Source organism: Anabrus simplex, chromosome 11, assembly GCF_040414725.1.
Source record: "Anabrus simplex isolate iqAnaSimp1 chromosome 11, ASM4041472v1, whole genome shotgun sequence".
NCBI classification, from domain to species: Eukaryota; Metazoa; Arthropoda; class Insecta; order Orthoptera; family Tettigoniidae; genus Anabrus; species Anabrus simplex.
The window spans coordinates 79,749,395-79,770,869 of NC_090275.1; the positions used below are offsets into that span (position 1 = coordinate 79,749,395).

Genomic DNA, 21,475 nt, shown 5'->3' on the forward strand with positions numbered 1-21,475 from the left:
ACTATCAACGTCTGCATCTTTATTATACATCGTTAGCTGCGGAAACCAGTTGTACATTGGCACTGTGTAACGCCACTGTTTCTCAGGAAATGATGAGAGAATGACATTCTATTAGCCTCTACAGAAACGTTTCTCAAATCCGCAGAATGGCATCAAAACATGAAAGCCTTCCAATTCTTAGATAGGCCATGGCTAATCACTGGCAGATCTAAAACGCATCTACTGTACCTTTACAAAGGAAAAATGTAATGTATCCTCCTGTTCAAAACATAACATAATTCCATCTTTAGATGGAATAATAAAATTCAAACATGTTTCGACTCGTTTGAGCGATCTTCTGTGAAATAAGGTGGGTTAAAGTTAGTTACATAATACAAGCTAAAAATGTGCTAAAAACATAACGAAGGAACAAATGAAAAACAAGAGACATGACAGAAATAAAAAACAATACAATATACAACATTTCCATCATTAGATGGAGCAATAAATAACTCAAATTATTGTATCAAACTGCAAAATTTTTAGACTAAGAGGTCCGCAACCTCACTATAAGCACTTATTGTTCGTTTTTGTCTGTATAATTTGTTTTCATTTCTTTTCTTCTTAGGTTTAACACACTTTTTAGATTCAATTATGTATAATATTAACCTTTTTTTCACAGAATTTGTGTCAGTGAGTTATTTATTGCTCCATCTAATGATAAAAGAGTTGTATATTGTATTGTTTTTTATTTCCAACGTGTCTTTTTTGAAATTTCATTTGCTCTGATTGTAGGTACATAATATGGATAATTGTCGCAAATATGCTCACTATGGTCTTACAGAAAACAAGAGGTAAAAAACATAACTATCTGATGCCTAGTTATGATGTACCTATGCAGTTTGGCACATATTGCCGTCGTCACCTGGCATGTTACGACGTATCTTGATGTTCGGAACATGTTTGTAGTTTCAATACTGTTAGTTTTGTTACATACTATACTACATTTTAAGCATGTAAATATTATTTTATGGCAGTGACTTTTATCATTAAGTTTTGTATAGTTTTAATTGATCTTGTTGCCTGGTTCGTTTGCAGTTTTAATTCATTATGCTATATATTGTGTGTTTAGGAACGTACTGCAGTACAACCACACTCATGCAGATTTTCCATTACCAAGTGAACAGTTGGAGCGCTACATTCCTAAGTGCCTTGTTTATGCGTTGTTGTGGAGTTTTGCTGGTGATGCTAAACTTAAAGTCCGTTCAGACCTGTGCGACTTCATTCGTTCAGTTACCACAATTTCTCTGCCACCTTCTACCAACATGCCCATTATTGATTATGAGGTGAGTAGTGACATTTACGGTCAGAGTTTTAGCTTCCATTTATAATTTTTTTCTGGCCTTTATTGTTGATTGTATCATCCTATATTGAGATGTAATATATGTTTCTTTAGTGCTCTTAAAGTTGCCTATTTTATATGGTGTTTAGCTTCTAACTTTCCAGAATGTTGTATTATAGCTTTGCAAGATTCACTGGCTTCTCGCCGAGGTGTGGTTTGAATTCAGTTAGATTCGTGTAAGATTTTTGAAGTGAAGTCATGACTCATCATTTAAATTCCAGATTAAACTGTAGGTCGCCAAGAATGATAGATCCATAGAATGTCATGCATACTTTGCCTGGATTTAGAGTTGGTTTCCTAACAAAATGCCAGATCTATGCTTCAAAGTTCATTCCTGGATTGATTTATTGAATATGATCTTGGTTGCAATATTATTTGCATATAATGTTACATTTGTCAGTTAGCATAAGCATAATGGGCAGAGTTTGTAGATAAATAAATGGAGTAATTGTGTGCAGATCCTGCTAAGAAACTTTGGGCCGATTGCAAAAACGATTACTAGTTTTAAGCCTTAGACAACATCTACCTAAACGACGTCTAAAACAAGCACGATCTTCCATTGCATAAACAATGTTCACTCGATGTTTAACTACACGTTGCTTAAAGTTTCAGTATTGATTCGAAAATGAAGACGTGCAACTCTTTGCTTGTTGTAACCAATGAAATTCTTCGGTGCGTGCGCCGAATGCTAGTCAGCTGTTTGTCTTCCTACACATTACTTAAATATGGCTAAGCATGAGCGTGACTTGCCCACAGATAAGAGTATCGCTTTCAGTGAAATCAAATCTCATAATATTATCGACACTAAAGTGACACGCCACCGTACGGGGAAGTGTAGCTTTGATTATAGCGTTGTTACAGTGAGTGTAATTACGGTACTCATAAATACGATAGCTTCGACGAAGAGAAGATGAAGCAATAGTAATGTGTAACCGAGTGTGTTGTACAGGCCATATAGATGTAGCTTGCATTCTGGAGGTCGTAGGTTCGAAAAGCATCATCGGCAGCCCTGAAGGTGGTTCTCCATAGTTTTCCTGTTTTTACGCCAGGCAAATACTAGGGCTGTTATTATGGACACAACTCTTCTTTCCCAATCCTCTTTAAACAATAATAACCACCATCGCCACCACCACTTGCTTTTTCCTATCTGATAGTTGCCAAAAACTTGTACGATTTTATATATATATAACCATAGCTCCTACTTTTTTTAGTTTTCATTATTATGTGTGTTTACTTGGCAGTAAATATAAGTGAATCCCTCCAGGTTGATATATCTGACAGCCCTCTGACGATCGGGATACATAATTCTGATATGTATGTAGACAAAGTGACCTATAATTCCATGGAAATTATCCCATGTATATAATAAAACATATCGGTTGCCAAGAATTGTATTCAAGTTGACAATTACCAGACTGTCCCTTTGTCACTCTCAAGAAACAAGTCTCTGGAAAAGCAAAACCTTATTTTGAGATCTATCTCCTCGTATATGTCAAACGAATGCAGCGATTTAGCAGCAGGTGACCCACAGTGAGGCCGTCGGACTAACCTTTCTTGTGATGATGTAGATGTTGATTCCCATAGGGCATTTGAAATATTTGTTCCGAATGAGTAAACTTATAATACCAATATATATGGTCCGTTATTGGACCATTGGACCTGGAAAATTTATAATGTCCCATAACGGACCATTTATATTAGTATTATGAACCTTTCTTCCCGGAATCATCTCAACATAATACAAAATATGTGTTTCACTGTACATAACCTCCGATTGTGATTCACTCCTCTCATTTGAGGTTAAACAGTGCTCTCGGCAGTATTTAAACATGACTGGTTGAACATCAGTTTTAAACAGTGCCTAAGTGATAAATAACGTCTCTGCAATGCGGCAGCCATACTTAGGTATTGTTTAACCGTAGACATCATCTAGTTAGCGTTTCTGCAATCGGCCCTTTGTCTCATAGAAGCTTAAAACTGGCAGTACCCATAGATTTCTCATTTCCTTGGCAAGATGAAATGCTGGTGTTAACTAGAAAGCTTTAATTGATTGATTTTATACAGTCAATTTGTTTTCTGTACAGAATTACTTCTTCCAAGGCTTGATCCCTTGTCAACATAAGTAGTGTTGTAAATGTAATACATGTTCGAAAGTATTTTGAATGTCTTCTATCTTTTATTAGGAAAGGCCACAGTTATTTTAATGTATGTTTTCATTTTAATGTAATAACTCCCCTCAAATGAGGGTAGATCTTACGGACTCTATTTACTGGACGTAAATTTGATATACAATTAAAGTATGTAAACTAAACCCCTTTTATGTGGATATAGTTTGTAAACGGAAAGATTTCTTCCCTTCCAGAGTGAAATCTTTTAATTTGGATCTTTTCTATTTTTGGTTAGGTGAATATAGGTATGGCCTCTATTTCATATATTAACCCCTTAACTGAGCATTAATTTTCGACGTGTTGCGTATTTTTAATTTTTTGTTTCTAAGAAAATGTTCAAATATTTTCAATGGTTCGGGATTATCCCCAAAGTTAGCACGAACCCCACTATTGCCGGTAAAATAGAATCTGCTGTGCGGCCCTCGAAACGTAACCCAGTCGGCCTGAATATTTTCAGTTTCTTCACATTCATGTCTGTCGTCGTGGAATTCATCACTCAATTTGGAAGAATAATTGTCACTTTCATTGGAAATACTCTCTCAGTATTACTGTTTACTAAATTATGGTACTTTGTTTACACTTGGGGGTTTAGCACAGAAGCCATATTGCTTCGACTGCTGACCCCATGGAAAACGTGTGCACAGCCACATGAATTCTACACGTAATACAATATTCCATGGTAATAAAATTTAATACTTTGTTACAAACTAAGGCCAGCAGATGTCAGAAATATCTATAAACTTAAGATGCTTATGAATGCTTGACAAAATCTGTAATAAACACAAACATGGATGACTCTTACAAGCGGTTAATGCACCTTAACATTTTTTTTAAATTTATAAATGTTGGTCCAAAATGTTCCAAACTTTTATTTTAGATAATGCAATATTATAATTTTGAATATCATTCATAGTAAGTTGGACAATTTTTAAAAGAACAAAAGCCCAAATGTATTTGTTGCTGTTAAAAATAAATTGAATTTCTGTGATATACTCTCATCGGTGAATATTTTAATTACCGTTAGAGCATTTTCAGTGACTACTATAACGTTACAGTGGGGGGGAAAGAAAGGAATTTTACAATGAAAAACAAGATAGTGCAATGGAAAAATATTTCAATTATAAAGAGGACATTCTATCATTCTGCACAAATCCCTTTCAAATGTTTGTTGCTATATGGTATGGTTTCAAGCAAGAAACAGTACACAAAGCCACATCAGTCTTCATACACATATCTCAGTTCATTTGTAGTCATCTCTCCCTTTGCACTGCGACCGGAATTTGTCGGAGAATTGGGAAACTAAAAGTGAAGTTATGAACCATCTTGTGGCTGCTTAAGTAACTAGTTGCTTAAAATATTTATACTCGGGGTTATAATCTTACTAATTACATAATGTTAGGGGTTTCTAATATTCTCAGGTTTCAGTTTTTCATAAAATTTTAAAACCTGAAATATCTGGGGGGTTTTATTTAAGATTTTGAAGTGGTGTATGGGTTGAATATAGACCTAATTGCAAGTTATGTTCCTAGGTGAGCATGACTGGTGAATGGTGCCCATGGTCTAACAAGGTGCCTCAGATTGAAGTTGAGACCCACAAAGTGGCTGCACCTGACATTGTAGTGCCCACTCTGGACACAGTTCGTCACGAATCTCTACTCTACACCTGGCTGGCAGAGCACAAACCACTTGGTGAGTGTAGTATTAATCAGATTTCTTATTTTACCAGGATCTTGAATGATTTATTGTGCAGAAATATTAGCCTACTTCTGCCAAAATGTACTCTCAAAATGTTGGTATGATGATGAAGATTGGCAATCATATCTTGTCTCGCTTTCTGTTTTCATTATCTTCCTATGAACTATTTTTTTCTGTTTTATCTAAATTCTGAAAATGAATAAAACTTCCACGATCTTCAGCATATTTGTAATGGAAGAAAGCAATGTTGATTGCACAAAGTACTGTATTATGTGAAATGTTTCTGCATGACTAGAAAATGAAAAGTGGTAAGGTGTGAATATCGAACCATATTTTCTGTACTGTTTCTATGTTGAGAGGGGCAGAGGGGAGGCGATGGAGATATTCAAATGTTGTTCAAGTAGTTATTGAACATAGTTATTTCTTTACAAACTGCAGTTTTTAATTCATACTTCTGTTTTATTTTGTTTATTGTATTTCTGTTATTGGGCATTTCAGTGCTTTGTGGTCCACCTGGTTCTGGTAAGACCATGACCCTATTCTCTGCTTTGCGAGCGTTGCCTGACATGGAAGTAGTAGGTCTGAATTTCTCCTCGGCTACTACACCTGAGCTGCTACTCAAAACCTTTGATCACTACTGTGAGTACCGCAAGACTCCCAATGGTGTGGTTCTGGCCCCAGTTCAGGTGAGAATGCTGTCTCTCATTTTCATGAAAGAAACCTACAATATAATTAAACAGGGAACAATAATAAATTAAATATAGAACACTTGAGTCAAGGGTATTTTACATTTACTTTCTTTTGGCACAATTTATCAGGCTGACTTTTTGTTGCACTCAGGACAGCCCATCTGTTTCTATTTTGTGCTAGTAAGCACCAGTCACTGGTTGCCCCACCACTGTCAGGTCTTCTATCAACTGGTCATACGAACATCTGAGTCTTGCAATAGGTCTCCTTTCTACTTGACCGATTCACTTGAGTCTTCTCCTGTAGAAGGTGATATTGAAGCTTGGTCTGCCATTTCTTTTGTGGATGTCCTTGTTTCTTTGCTATTTCCACCCCCTAGCTACAAACTCGGGATCACAAATCTGTCACAGCAACTTATGTGCAAAGACTGCTCGGTGATGTTGAGTGAGCTTTTTGAATGACCGTGTCTCTGTCTCTATAGCACCGGTAAGACAGGTCAGACATTGATCTTTTAGAATTGTACTTTCGTGGCATTATATGTGAGACGTGTTTGGAACAGTGATTTGCACGAGAAGAATACTTTTTCAGCAAGTTTTGATATGGCTCAGGGTGCTGTCCTTGACAAAGTTGTCGTGAGCAAGTGCAGCTCCCAGGTACTTACAAGTTGCTGACACTCTTGAAAGTCTTGCCAGATACTTGAATGCAGTCTGTTCTGGCTTGACCATCTCAGTTGACAAACAACTACTGTCTGTACCAACAAGGATAGGAACATATACGAGGAGAAAGACGGTGAAAAGTCAGTGTGGAAAGGAGCATTGTAAGGGATAGACTAGGTCAGGCATCAAACAGGACAAGGACAAACTCCACATCTTCATTCATGACCACTCTTAGACATGCTTCCTTTTTTTTCATTTTTCATTTGAATGCCCATTCTTGTGCATCTAATTCATTCTCGACCTCTGACGATTGTGTTTCATCAGGGATGAGGGCACCTGTACTCACTGAAAGAGGTTAAGTCCCGAAGTAGGTGTTGGAGGATAAGAAGGAAGATGAATAAACACCACGAAAAGAGGAGACAAAAAAATTGAAGATTTTTCTAGGTGATAGAATGACCTCCCTCAATGAGTGTGGTGCTTCCCCCCTGCCCAGAGTTAATGAAGCTGGGAAGCAGAAATCATTTCAACAAGGACTGAGGTGAAATCAAAGTAGAACTGGAATTTGTGAGAAAGGAGCCCATATATCCAAAAACAGCAGTGAATGAAGATGTGGAATATTTCCTTATTCTTCTTTGTTTTGTTTTTGGATATTATCCTAATCTCTCCTTTTCGTTGCTGCCTCTTCTCATTCTGATCTGTCTTTGTGTACTTTTGTCCATGATACTATAATCATTCTTAACTAACTGAATTTGATTTTAAAAGAATGCCTGTTTACTTACGACAGGAAGGAGGAATCTGAACATGCCCAAGGATAAAATGGCAGACTAGAGAGAGAGAGAGAGAGAGAGAGAGAGAGAGAGAGAGAGAGAGAGAGCGGGAGAAAGAAAGAAGCAAAAACTTGAAAACACACTCCCACTACCATTTTAATAAATACTGTCATCCCTCACCCGTCTCACTTCTTTGAGATCTACTTCTTTTCATCTTCTGATGAGCTCATTTCTGCTTTTCATTACATCGGCAGACTGTTTGAGAGAGCTAAGCTTAAACTCTTCCTTCTTGGTATAGAAATTGGTGTTGAAGATGTAGAATATGTCTCTTTTCTTTTCTTTTTTAACGTTATCCCAGTCCCTCCGTTCCAGGAAAAACTGGATAAATACCAGGAAATGGAGAAGCATGAAGTAAAAAAAATAAGTAACATGGGGGCAGTAAAGAAGGAACACTACAGAAATACAAAAGGAGAAAAGAACCAAAAATTAATTTTTATCATTGTGTATTGGGAAGCTGTTGGCTCGCAAAAGGAAAGTAGGTATTTGTTTGTCCCAAAGTAGACTGTTGTTAAATTTAATTTTCATTAAATTTAATTCACAAGAAAATCTCAAATTAAGTCCTAGTAATTGCATTAGTTCAGTATTATTGTATATAATTTTGTCCTTTATTTATTAGAAAGATGATTGAAACTTGAGGAGAATCTTGATAAATTTGGGCATTTAATCTTTTCTTCAGAATTAAAGAAACCAAGCATGATGGACCATGAAAAAAAATTAGTGCGATTTTCTATTCCTGGAAATTAGTGTTACTCTTTAGAACTCATTGTGTATTTTTGCACCATATAATTATATACTTTTTAATTTTAAAATCTTGTGTTTATGTAGTTGGGCAAATGGCTGGTGCTGTTCTGTGATGAAATCAACTTGCCTGACATGGACCAGTATGGAACCCAGCGAGTGATTTCATTCCTTCGTCAACTAGTAGAGCACCGTGGTTTTTACCGTGCCTCTGATCAAGCTTGGGTTTCTCTGGAGCGTATCCAGTTTGTTGGAGCTTGTAACCCACCCACAGATCCAGGAAGAAAGCCTCTGTCCCATAGATTCCTCAGACATGTACCTGTAATATATGTGGACTACCCAGGAGAAACATCACTCAAACAGGTGAGTAATTATGTTAGGAACTGAAGTACCCGTTTTTCTCTTTCCACTTCATTATTTCATTTTAATTTACAAACTTGAAACATATGTTGTTGTTGTTGTTGGTTTTTTTCCTTTTAAATCTCAAAAACTTTCATAAATAATGCCATTCCTGTGGTCCCATATTGACATAGAGTAAATAAATCCCATGGAGCAACAAATGCAAAAGACTAAACACTCCCTCAAAATACAATAAACATTCATTTAGAATCTAGCACACAGTTTTCTTTTTACCTCAGTTCAATTCTGTTTAATCATTTAAACCATATTGGTATCCAGTAAAAGGACTAATTTCTTCTGTAACTGTGATTTTCTAGATCTATGGCACCTTCAGTCGTGCTATGTTGCGCTTGATCCCTCCTCTTCGTGGCTATGCTGAACCCCTGACAAATGCCATGGTAGAGTTCTATCTGGCCTCTCAAGAACGCTTCACACAGGATATGCAGCCTCACTACGTATACTCTCCTCGAGAGATGACCCGTTGGGTGCGAGGAATTTGTGAAGCCATCAGGTAAGTTTGTGTTAAACTTGTCCTTTTATGTTTTCATGTTTGTCCTTGTCCCATTTTCTATTACTCTACTGACTTGTCTTTGTATACAACTTGACTTGTCATTGTATTCCTTTTCATGTTCTTATCTTTCTGTATATTACCTGATTTGCCACTTGTTTCTTTCCATTACTTGATGAATTACATTTTTCTTAATGTTTGTTAGAATGAGGAGCACTGTTGATCAAGTGATGGCATTTAAAAACCAAGGTTGTACTTCAGTCACTGTACAGTAATGTGTTTAGATTCAGCAGTATAATGTCAGTAGATTGTTTGGCATGTAAAGGAACTCTGGGAAATAACATTAACCCTAAAAGCCAGGGCTTGGATTATGATGACCTAATAAATGCTCAAAAAAGAATCAAAAATGACTCAAAACAGTAAAGAAAATGACCCAAAAATTTGGAAAATTATATTAATTTACTGAGAACTGTGTCCTCATTCATGTCTAAAAGGTATTTCAAACAACCACACTGAAATATTAGTTTATAAATACATGCACTACACCTTGATCAATCACTTAAAACCTACCCCTTGTCTTTCTCTTTCTCATTCGTCTAGATTAGCTTGAAAATCTCATCACTTCATGAATGAGGGTTTTCCAAGAAAGTTCTCTAAATGCTGAACCTTCCCATGCCATTTCATTCAAAGCTGAAATTATATTGAAATAAATCAATCCAAAAATTAATACACAAAATGAAAAATATACCTAAAAGTCTTTTATCAACAACAATTTTTAAAAAGCCTATTAATAACACTATAATCAAAACAAATTGGAAAATTACCTAGGAAATAAAAGATAGCAAAAAATTACTATAATTAATCTAAGTATCATGACAAAGGTGGTTGAGACGCTGGTCTTCTGACCTTAACTTCGCAGGTTCGATCCTGGCTCAGTCCTGTGATGCAGACTTCTTATTTTAAGAGTTAATCGCGGAGTACCGAGGCATAGGAGCACAGAGAAGCGGTGCAGTGTTCGCAATGGCAAGCAGATATGGCATGATTACGCCTATAGAAACTAAACAGAACTGAACTCATCAGCTAAAATACATGCTCAGAATAAATACAGTAGAAGTCCGACACAGCGAGTACGGCATATAACGAGAACTCCGTTATAGCGACAAATTTTTTCAGTCCCTTCAAAATTCCTATATTAAACTGTGTATCGTCCTTTGGTTACAGCGAGAACCCTATCACTGACGCATCCGTTATTATGAGCGATTAACCGCGCGCAATTTTTTTCAGATACCGATATTTATGCACACCAGCGGAGATATTGCATGCGATCGATTAACTTCGGCATCGTTTCCTTGCTATGTGCACTAGCGAGTTCTCTCGTCGACATTCAAAGGCGATGTCGGAGTCGATTAGTAATACCCGTCGACAGCTGTTCCATAAAGAAAATTCAAAATGAAAGAGAACATATTTTCGTAATAAATGCGTAAATAACGTGCCCGATAACGGTTGTTAACTCGTTAAAACTTAAGGCTGACTAAAAGACCGCTTAATTTTGAGGCTAAATACTGCAATTAAGTAAGAAAGGGATACACCTCGAGATATGGCAGAGTGCTTAATTGATTTCAGAGGTTAGTTTATATTTTGTCGCGTCTGGTTAAATTACGGAAAGACTATTATGAAAATTTATAGCGAGAAGGTTATAATTTCTCTACTGGCGCTTGTATGTTTTCATAATACGTATAGTACGGTTAAGTTAGGATAGGTGACGCTGTTTGAATAAGAAAACTGAAAAGTTTGCAACAAATTGCGATCGATCATCTTCGGTGCGGTATAGTTTTCTCACTTTGTGCATTTGCGAGCTCTCTCGTTGACATTCAGAGGCGATGTTGGAGTTGATTAATAATACCCGTCGATCGCTGTTCCCTAAAGAAACTTAGAAATGAAAGAGGATAACACGTTTTCGTAAGAAATGCATAAATAACGTAGCCGATAGCAGTGGTTAACTCGTTAAAAATAAAGACAGAAGTAAACGATATCTTAATTTTAATATTATATACGGAAATTAAGTAAGAATGTGATACACCTCAAGATATGGCAGAGTACATCACTGATTTCAGAAGATATATCTTCCTATATCATATCTTCCTAGTTAAATTTCGGAAAGGCTATTTACATGTAAATTTTTAGCGAGGAGGTTATGATTTCTCTACATGCGTTTCAAATATGTTTTCATGATAGATATACGGTTAGGTTAGGTAACGCTGTTTGAAGAAGAAAACTGAGATATTTGCCACAGAAACCTGTGGAGTGATACCGTATTTCTCCGAATCCAAGACTTCTTATTTCTCAGAATCTCATGCGAAAACTCAAGGGTTGTTGCATTCGCGGCCTAACAGTAACTTAATGGATACCACTGGCAACTACCGCGGTAACTACGCTGCTTCTTTTCACACGCGCACAGAACTCGTTGACAATAAATGACCGCCTCTTTACTATTCTGTACATCGCTAGCCGCGACAACCGGTTGTACAGTGCCTGTGTGTAACGTCACTGGATCTCGGGAAATAGTGAAGAGAGAATGGCGTTCTATTATTAGCCTCTACAAAAACGTTTCTCAAATCTGCAGAATGGCATCAAAACATGCGACCCTTCGAATTCTTAGAAAAGCCATGGCTACTCAGTGGCAGAGTTATAACGCGTCTATTGTACATGACGCTTAGTAAAATTAAGTTTTAGAGACAACAGGAATATTTTCGTGATGGATAGTCGTATTGTACAGATACGTGGAAAAGGTATTGCCGGCAAATTTTCAACGGGTTCTAGGCGATATTATGATGCCAATTTTAAGTCAATGGTTATTAAACACTCGGAAATGTAGTATAATTGTGCAGCCGCAAGAAATTATGGCATAGACTTTCAGCGTCCGCGATTAGGCCTATACATCGCTAGCCGCTGACGCTGAGTAAAAGTAACACTTTTATAGACAGCAAGAATAATTTCCCGATGGATCGTCGTATTGTAGAGACGCATGGAATAGGAATTGCTGGCAAATTTTCAACGCGTTCTCTTCGGTAATATGATGCCAGTTTTAAGTTAATGGTCCTTAAACCTGCGGAAATAAATAATTGTGCAGCCGCAAAAAAAAAAAAAAAAAAAATACACCATGACGAAAGTCAATGTTTGGCGTCTAAAAAGTCTAAAATGCGTAGGCCTACTGTACAACAAGGCATTCATATGAATTTACACAGTACTTTTTGAGCCTGATTTAAATTTTTTGGAGGAAAAAGTGGGGTTCATCTTGGATTCGGAGAAATACGGTATTACATTTTTCTTCGGAATTAAATCAAACATACACTTCCACGTAGTATCGGATTTCGAAAATAACAAACAAGTAAGCCGTAGTGTGGATGTCATCTGCGGAAATGCAAGTTTTGAACAAACTGATTGCCGTTTTACACCGATTTTTATGTGCATAGGGGGGTTTTCCGACCTTTATAAAAAAAAAGCGGACATAACGACAATCCGCTATAGCGAGTAAATTTTTCGCCGTTATGGATTCTCGCTATAACGGACTTCTACTGTAAATAAATAAATAAATAAATAAATAAAACGCATCAACTAGTAAATGAAATTGAACTCACCAGTACTTAAAGAACATATTGAAAGTGATCTTGAGCTTGACATCTTTTTTTCATTTTATTATTTTAGGCCCACATTGGAGCACTTTAATCAATCTATATACATTTAAGTCTTGAGAGTATTAGCTACAAATTTGGCTTATGTTTTTTCTTCTGCTCCCAGAACGTCTTCATTCTTTCCAACCTGGCTGCCCTTTCTTCGTCAGTTGTGGTGTACTGTTTGCATGTAAAAGTTCTTAGTTTAAGTCTCTAGTCTCTGTTTCTTATGAGATTTTGAAACACACTTTGCAGTTCATGGATCTTGATGGAATGCACAGTGTTCCTAATTTTGATTTTTAATTTTTCTGCAGTTTGAGGATTATTCCCGTAAACTTTTCCTTTGAGATTTCCCCCTAGGTAAAACTCACAGGTGTTTAAATCAGGCAAACGAGAGGCCCATGAGCCTTTGCTGATGGTCTGATCATCATCAAACCCTTCCTGCAACTGTCGCAGAGAGTTACACGCTGTACGAGCCATTGCGCCATCCTGCTGGAAATAGCCATACTTTCTCTTCTTCAGTCAGTTCAGCCAAAAATGGTTTGAGAATGTTGTGAATATAACAGTTGGAAGTAAGTGTGTCCTGAAAAAATATCAGACCTATGATCATTGGTCAATAATAGCGCAGCATACACCCACTTTCACATCGTGCAGAGGTTTCGGCTGTAAAATGTACGGGTTTTCTGTATCCCAGATCCTATTGTTCTGTGAAATGACATATCCACTCGCATGAAACCATGCTTCGTCACTCATAAAAAGAAAGTTTGGATCCACAATACCATTGTGGACACTATTCATTAGCTAATTGCAAAATCTTATGCTTGCAATGAAATCTCTAGGCTGTATGTTATAGACCGAATGAGTCCGGTAAGATTGTAAATGTCTTAATTTTGTTATATTGTATGCTGATGAATGTGAAATACTTGTTTCCTGAGCTATTCTCCGAAGTGACTTACGTGGACTGACTTAGTCTTGCCTGTATATTTTCTTACCTCTCTTGTGTGAAAGCTGTTCTCCTTCCCTATTTTTTCTTTCTGTTAGTTACGGAACCACTTGTGAACAAGTTGATGCACGTAACGTTTTATTGGTACTGTAGAACCAGGAAACTGTCTACAGAATTTTCGAAGGCATCTTTTAACCGGTTTCTTTTTCTTGTGCAAATAACACTTGATCAGAAATATTCTCTGCGCTGTAATGTATTTATCCATCATGATAATAACCTTACAACTCATCTTTCAAAGTCCAGTCGTTACTAGCGAACTGAACGACAGAGCTAAATATCGTGTTACCTCAACTGTCAACAGTTCTTGACTCAAATCATATGGCATCCGATTGGGGATTAACATGGCCTGTGAACAGAAGTGGGGAGTCTTCAACTATACTACTTGTATTTGAAGGTGCTCAAATACGTCAGCCTTGTGTCTGTAGGTTTACTGGCATGTAAAAGAACTCCTGCGGGACTAAATTCCGCCACCTCATTGTCTCTGAAAACCATAAAAGTATGTAGTGGGACTTAAAGCAAATAACATTATTTATAATTCATTCAAAAAATTAATATTTTATTAATTTTTCTATTGATAATTATTAGAATCATTGCATGTACATACTAGTTAATTACTAAAGTTCAGGCCTTGTTAATAATATTACATCTTTGTAAACTAATAGACATTTGCTTCTTCATGCAAATTAGAGAAGAGGGTAGGAACATGCAAAAAAGGATAAACATAATGTCAAGTTAATGGAGACAGAAGCAGCAACTGAAATGTATTAAAAGGACAGACATGAAAACACAAAAAGAAAGCAGACACTCCACATTTTATAACAGTATTGGCAGTATTTGCTATTAATCCCAGATATTCAAGAGACAAAAGACATCTTAAAACAGTCTGTTTTATACCAATTAATGTTCAACAAATACTGGAGACCTTGAAACCTAATTGGTTTAGTAAAGAAAAACCACATTTATCTTTTAACATTTTTAAGAATCCGGAAATCCTACTTTAGTAGAAAACTGAAACCAATCTGTGTCTGCAACTGTATTTATTAGTATGAAAAGGAGGCAGAGTGCTGTATATTGTTAATAAGAACCACTGTTGGAATGAGTTTGTCAGGAGAACTCAGTGATGTTGAAAGCGGACTAGTTATTTATCTGCAGACCCATAATAAATCTGTCTGGGACATTCATTCCTTCTTAAGTTGCCTGAGTTGACTGTTGTTGACATGATTGTGAAGTGGAAACCACAAACTATGGCTTGGTTGACCATGTTTAATAACAGATGGGGACTGTTGTGTATTGTAGAAGCTAGTTCCAGAAAGTAGACATCAAATAAAACAATCATTTATTTCTATCACTAAGCTGCCAGTTGTCCATGAAGTATCATGTTTGTTGGCTACAACAGCTGATCATCCCACTGCCAGCTGTTCTTGTATTTTCTGATCAAGAAGGCATAATCAACATTACCCATTGTCCTTGATTTTTACTGAAAACCTTCAAAAAAACAAAAAACAAAATACTGTAGAAAATGAAAATTACGAACAGTGGAATAAAACAAGGTAATATTGTGCTTCAAAATGTGTTTACGTTCCGAAGAACTGTCTATATTTGTGTCTGGGGTAACCAAAAGTCAGGTGTGGCACTGTTTAATCAGCTGAACTTGGTATTGCAACAGTTTGACTTACTGTGTAAATGTTATAGAGAGTCCAGAAAACAAATTTGTCCTTAAGATTGTGTGGTACCAAGGTGAACATTGTGTCAGGGTCACTTCCTTATCTCTACATGCTGGCGTGATATTTAGCTGTTTACCGAATGTCCCTATCACTCCTTGCCCTTAACCCATTCATGTCACAGTAAATGGCCACATTCTTGACTGCAGAATCAGATTTAATTTGCCTGCCAGTAGTTTGAGCATTCCTGACATACAAAAACTTGCATAAAATACTAACTAACGAAGATAATTCACTCAAAATTTCATATTCATGCCATTGAAAGTTATGACTTACCCATACTTCATTCCTCGAATGACTGCTGGCTGTAGTACAGATGTTTCATTTGAAATAATTTGAATAAGATCTTATCTGTGTGCTCGAACATTGCAGCTTCGGACGGTGGACGGACTCTAAATTTTTCTAAAGTATTTCTGAAACACCACTGTATCCATGAAATGTTTATATTTCTTCATTCTGCAATTTACAATCGCTAAGTTTCTGGTTGATCCTGGTTCAAGACGAAAATGGAGTCCAGCTAGGCAGTGCACTATCCCCATTATTGTTTATCACATTCATGGATGACATAATGAAGAACATCAAGAAAACCTTTTGTGAACTAAATGCAGTGGCCTTTGCTAATTATTATGATCTGGGGAGAAACTGAGGAACAAGTACAGTCAAGACTCAGTGAATGGAATTAAGTTCCAGGATTTATAGATATGAACTTCATTAATGTTTCCGTATTGAACTGAGATCAACGATAAGATATCTATTAGATTCAACATAAACACGTACTTAATTAGTATTGAAAAGGTTGAACCTAATAGATATCTTATCGTTAAGTTGCAGGAGTTCAATCTCAAGATAAACGAACTCAAAACAGTAGTGATGGCAATAAATAGATAGGGACGACCCGGCGAACATCACGCTAGGAAACCATCCACTAGAAAGTGTGGAAAGCTTTACATACCTCGGCAATGTAATATCTCGAGATACACTAGCCACAAAGGAGGTGGCAAATAGAGTGCAGAAGAAGAGCTCTCACTTTTACCAGCAAGTACAAACACTCCTCTGGGATCCCAGAGTACCATCAAAATCAAAGCAGGTGACATTCAATTGGTACTTCATACCAATCTTGACCTATGGTATTGAAACCTGCACCCTCACTACGAAGGACTCAACAAGATTGCAGGCATCTGAGATGAAGTTCCTTGGGTCCACAATTCAGAAAACCAAACTGGACAAGTGGAGGAATGATGTGGTTAGGAAGGAAGCTGGGATTGTTACATCATTGTTAGATCGGATCAGCATGTACAGACTGAGGTGGTTTGGGCATGAAATGAGGATGGAGCCAACAAGGACAGCATATGTTAACTTGGAGTGACATGTGGCAGGGAAACGGATGGTGGGAAGACCAAGAACCCACTGGATGGGCATCATAAAGATGGACATTGCAGATTGGCGAAGGACACTAGAGGACGTCATTAATAACAGAACGTATAGAAGAAGTATAAATAACCACCTAATCGATACTTTATTAATGCCTCAGGCAAAATTGAATAAAATTAAAACTTACAGGACATGTTTCGACCACTTAGTGGTCCTCTTCAGCTGTATAAATAAAGAACTGAAAAGAAAAATATTGACAATAAGCACAAATAAAAGTTCTTTATTTATACAGCTGAAGAGGACCACTAAGTGGTCGAAACATGTCCTGTAAGTTTTAATTTTATTCAATTTTGCCTGAGGCATTAATAAAGTATCGATTAGGTGGTTATTTATACTTACTTCTTGATTAAACATCGATACGGTCATGAAATGGACAACTTGTAACAGAACGTATCTCAATAAGACAGAATGAAAGAGGCTCGCCAGCAGTACCCGGTAAACTGGAACTGTAAAATGATGATGATGATGATGGTTCTTTTGTGTCACCGGCTGTGCCCGTTCATAAGGACCTGGCGTGGCACTATCACTCTTGCTTTCTTCCGTGCTCTGCTCACTTGAGTAACTTTCCCTGTTATCAGTACCTTCGAACTTATTCATTTTTCAAAATGTCGTCTTTGCCAAAATCGCCATCTACAAGCGTTTTCAAACTCTCGTCATCATTACCGCAATGCCAATTCTACTGCATAATGAATACTGAATACAGATTAAAATAAAACTTGTTCCTCTCCATTCACCAAGCACTGCCTAGGGAAAGTTCTATTCAAGAAGGTCCTAAACTACCTTTGTTCTTTATTTTACAGTAATATTGGTCATTATTATGCTGGATAACTCTCTTAAAGGTGCTTGTTTACTTCAAATTCAAAGTAGATCCAAGAGATTACCCACAGAACTGAATTAAAATAAATTACTCGCCTTTGACATGTGTCCCATTACTTTTGAATGTTTGCGAGCAGATTTCAGAGCTTGAAAGTTCCTGAAGAGAATCGACACTTCAGGTAATGAAATCGTTTTGTTTTGGCCGGCTGAAAAATTGCGTAACGTCAGGTATTTTATTGTATCCTGATCAACGGAGCAAGTGGCTGTGCAGTTTGGGTCATGTAACTATCAGCTTGCATTCGGGAGATAGTGGGTTCGAACCCCACTGTCGGCAGCTCTGAAGCTGGTTTACCATGGTTTCCCATTCTCACACCAGGCAAATGCTGGGGCTGTACCTTAATTAAGGCAATGGTTGCTTCCTTCCCGCTTTTAACCCTTTCCTGTCCCATAGTCACCATAAGACCTATGTCGGTGCAACATAAATAGATCCTTTAAAAAGAATAGAATGAAACATAACTTAATTATTATTTATTATTTAACGCACTTATAACGCTGTCACTACTTGATATCAAACACAAGGCACATTACTGACACTGTATTAATCTACAACAATTTATTAATTTCATAGTTTCCATATCTGTGTTGACACTACAATTCTCAAATGAAAGGGTCCACCTGTTCAACATTTTAGTCATTCCATAAATCCAGAGGTCTTGTTACTCTACAATTATTTGTATTCAACCTACCTTTGAGGTGGGCCTTCATGTATTCTCTTAGTTCCTCCCTTTCATTTGAGATCTGTGTTAATCTTTCAACATGGATAGAAACACAGTTGATTGAATTTCACTGGGGGATGCAAACACTGGCCACCATGGATAAGGGAGGAGGGTATGACACTATTTCCTTCTACTCGTTCTGGTGATGTTAAAAGTAATGCCACTTGCCAGTGGAAATGTGAGACTTGAAACAAAGAATCATGCCATGTCGTGTTAGTTCTTCTTGTTGTTTTATGACCGCATAGGATCACTTTAGTCAGTTCATCGTTTAGGTCTCTCTGAAGGGATTGTTCGGGCTGTGCAGTCCTCCCAGTACTTTTCAAGATGCTCCGATCTTCGTGCCCTTTCCTCAGTTGAAAATGTGCGTGTTGGCTTGTTTCGCGTAGGGGTAAAGCGGAGGTTTGTATTCTTGAGTTTTGTATTCATTTTGATCGTATTTGTGGTGTCTTCTGTTGTAAGGCCTATTTCCTTCAGATCCTCTCTTACTTCTCTGATCCATTTACATCCTGTTGTGGTATTTTTTGAGACTAGATAGTGTTGTACTAGTTTCAGAAGTCTCGAATCTTGCATCCTCATGATATGTCCAGAGAATTCCAGTCTCCTCTTACGCATAGTATCTGTAATGGGTTCTAGCTCTTTGTACACGGCTTTGTTAGGTATTAACTGCCACTGTCCATCTTTCTGGTATTTTTTGTTCATGCAGGTTCTTCCAATCCTCCTTTCAATTTTCTGAAGTCTGTCAGTCTTTGATTGTTTATTCAGGTGAAAAAGTGTTTCTGCTGCATATGTAGCTTCCGGTTTTATAACTGTGTTGTAGCGTTTTATTTTTGCATTTAGTTAGTTCTATAACAGGTTTTTTTTTTTTTTTTTTTAATTTGTTTTGGCTACAAAATGAGCTTACCCTTCATTTTCAGTAAACAAATAGAAATAGCTCTGAGCTTTTAGTCTGATGAAAGATTGGAGTTACATTACATTGTGAATCTTGCCATTATAAGCTATGTGACCATTGGTTTGCATAGAATCTGAACCTCAGGGGTGTGACTTACTTTCCATAAACTTGTCTACATTGATTCCAAACAGCAGTTAATTTGTAAGAAACTAGTCACACTATCTCTTAATTAACTCTTGTGCATGTATAGTGTAACTAGATGAAAAATCTAAAATTGGGTGAATAGGTTTGAGAAATGAGTTGTAAACAATAAATTTGTAATGGAGAAGTATAGAGAGACTGTAGAATTCTATCAGGTAAATTATTTAGATATTGGAGAAATGTTCTAATCTTACATTTTAAATCTTAGTGTGTTTAGATGTTGGTATATTTTAAATATTTGATATTTGATCTAAGTATTTATACATCTTTAATGTGGATATGTATTGCAGACCACTGGAAAATCTGACTGTAGAAGGACTAGTGCGACTGTGGGCTCATGAAGCATTAAGGCTCTTTCAAGATCGCCTCGTTGACGATGCAGAACGTCGCTGGACCAATGAGAACATTGACCTTGTGGCTCTGAAACACTTCCCACATGTTGACAAAGAGGTATCTCTGTGCCGTCCCATCCTGTACAGCAATTGGTTGTCCAAGGACTATGTACCTGTGAACCGTGAGGAACTAAGAGAATACGTCAAGGCCCGCCTCAAGGTTGGTTGAATGCAAATAATTGTACAGTAAAGAGACACCTGATTTATGGAATGAAATTCTTAAAAATAACTTATTCATGCTCTGTTTATTAGGTGTTCTATGAGGAGGAACTGGATGTACCATTGGTGTTGTTCGATGAAGTATTGGACCATGTTTTACGTATTGACCGTATCTTCAGACAGCCACAGGGACATTTGTTGCTCATTGGTGTCTCCGGTGCTGGAAAGACAACTTTGTCTCGCTTCGTTGCCTGGATGAATGGGCTGTCAATTTTCCAGATAAAGGTACAGTCATCCTTGGTAATGAAATGTATAATATTTATTAGGAAGGAAAGATAGTATGAAAGTGATCACTCTATAATAGTACCTGATGAATAGTTTAAATATTTTGTATGAAGTGATTGGTTACACGGTTCTAATCATATAGGTGTGATTTTTGCAGTCGGGAGATGGTGTGTTCGAATCTAACAGTCAGGTAGCCCTAAAGATGGTTTTCCTTGAATTTCCTATTTTCATTCCAGGCCAGTGCTGGGGCTATACCTTAATTAAGGCCACGGCCGCCACCTTCCCAATCGTAGCCCTACCCCATCCTTGCATCACCTAGAACCTACTGTATATATTAGTACGACGTTAAACCACTAGCTAAAAGATTCTTAAATTGTCATGAGTTCCCGTTTTCTAGCTCCCAACTGGGTCGATTGTTACTGGCACTTACCCTCTATTCAACTGCAATTTTTTCTCCTTCACATTGTTCCGAAACCAAGTTCTTTCTTACTATTAATGATCAAGTCTGACCACCTTAGTCTGGGTCTCCCTCTAGTTCTCCTCTTCAGTCACAGCTTCCAACATCTGCTTCTGTATCGTTCCCCTCTCCATCCTTTGAACATGTCCTAATCTCCTCAGTTTATTTCTCTACATATTAACAAAAGACTTTCTCCACGCTGATTTCTTTCTTGGTAGCCTCATTTCTTACTCTGTCCTTTCTTGTCTTTCCTATCATATTGAAAATTTCTTCTCGGGAGCCTGGAGTTTGTCTTTTCATCAGTGATAGTGGGATGTGACAGAAGAGGAATGGAAAAAATAGATATTTTGGATACGGAAAGGTAAATGATGAGGGAAGAAATTTGGTGGACTTCTGTTAGAGATACTGTGGATAATTTTTTAAATATTATTAGTGATTTAAACCCACTAGGGAGCACTTATGACTAGTTATTTTTGGATGCTCGCTTTCGTTCCCAGGACCTCTTGAGTCCTATTAGTTTTTCCTATCTTTCCTGTGAAAGAGGTAAGTTAAATTATAAATCCTATTTGGAAGCGCAGATTACCAATATTTTGGTGAAGGCAGTTGTTTATGGAC

At 37.2% G+C, this 21,475-nt stretch overlaps 1 protein-coding gene across 2 annotated transcripts in view; it reads left to right on the plus strand.

Annotated features, from left to right (window-relative positions):
* The window catches only part of Dhc64C (dynein heavy chain, cytoplasmic), a 353,617-nt gene that overhangs the window by 187,739 nt on the left and 144,403 nt on the right, over positions 1 to 21,475 (plus strand). For both annotated transcript variants that reach the window (XM_067155359.2, XM_067155358.2), the window contains exons 40-46: positions 1,112 to 1,325; positions 5,079 to 5,238; positions 5,743 to 5,930; positions 8,240 to 8,515; positions 8,869 to 9,062; positions 19,858 to 20,119; positions 20,212 to 20,403. In XM_067155359.2, coding sequence (XP_067011460.2) covers positions 1,112 to 1,325; positions 5,079 to 5,238; positions 5,743 to 5,930; positions 8,240 to 8,515; positions 8,869 to 9,062; positions 19,858 to 20,119; positions 20,212 to 20,403 — 1,486 coding nt within the window. The remainder of the gene's footprint in view (positions 1 to 1,111; positions 1,326 to 5,078; positions 5,239 to 5,742; positions 5,931 to 8,239; positions 8,516 to 8,868; positions 9,063 to 19,857; positions 20,120 to 20,211; positions 20,404 to 21,475) is intronic.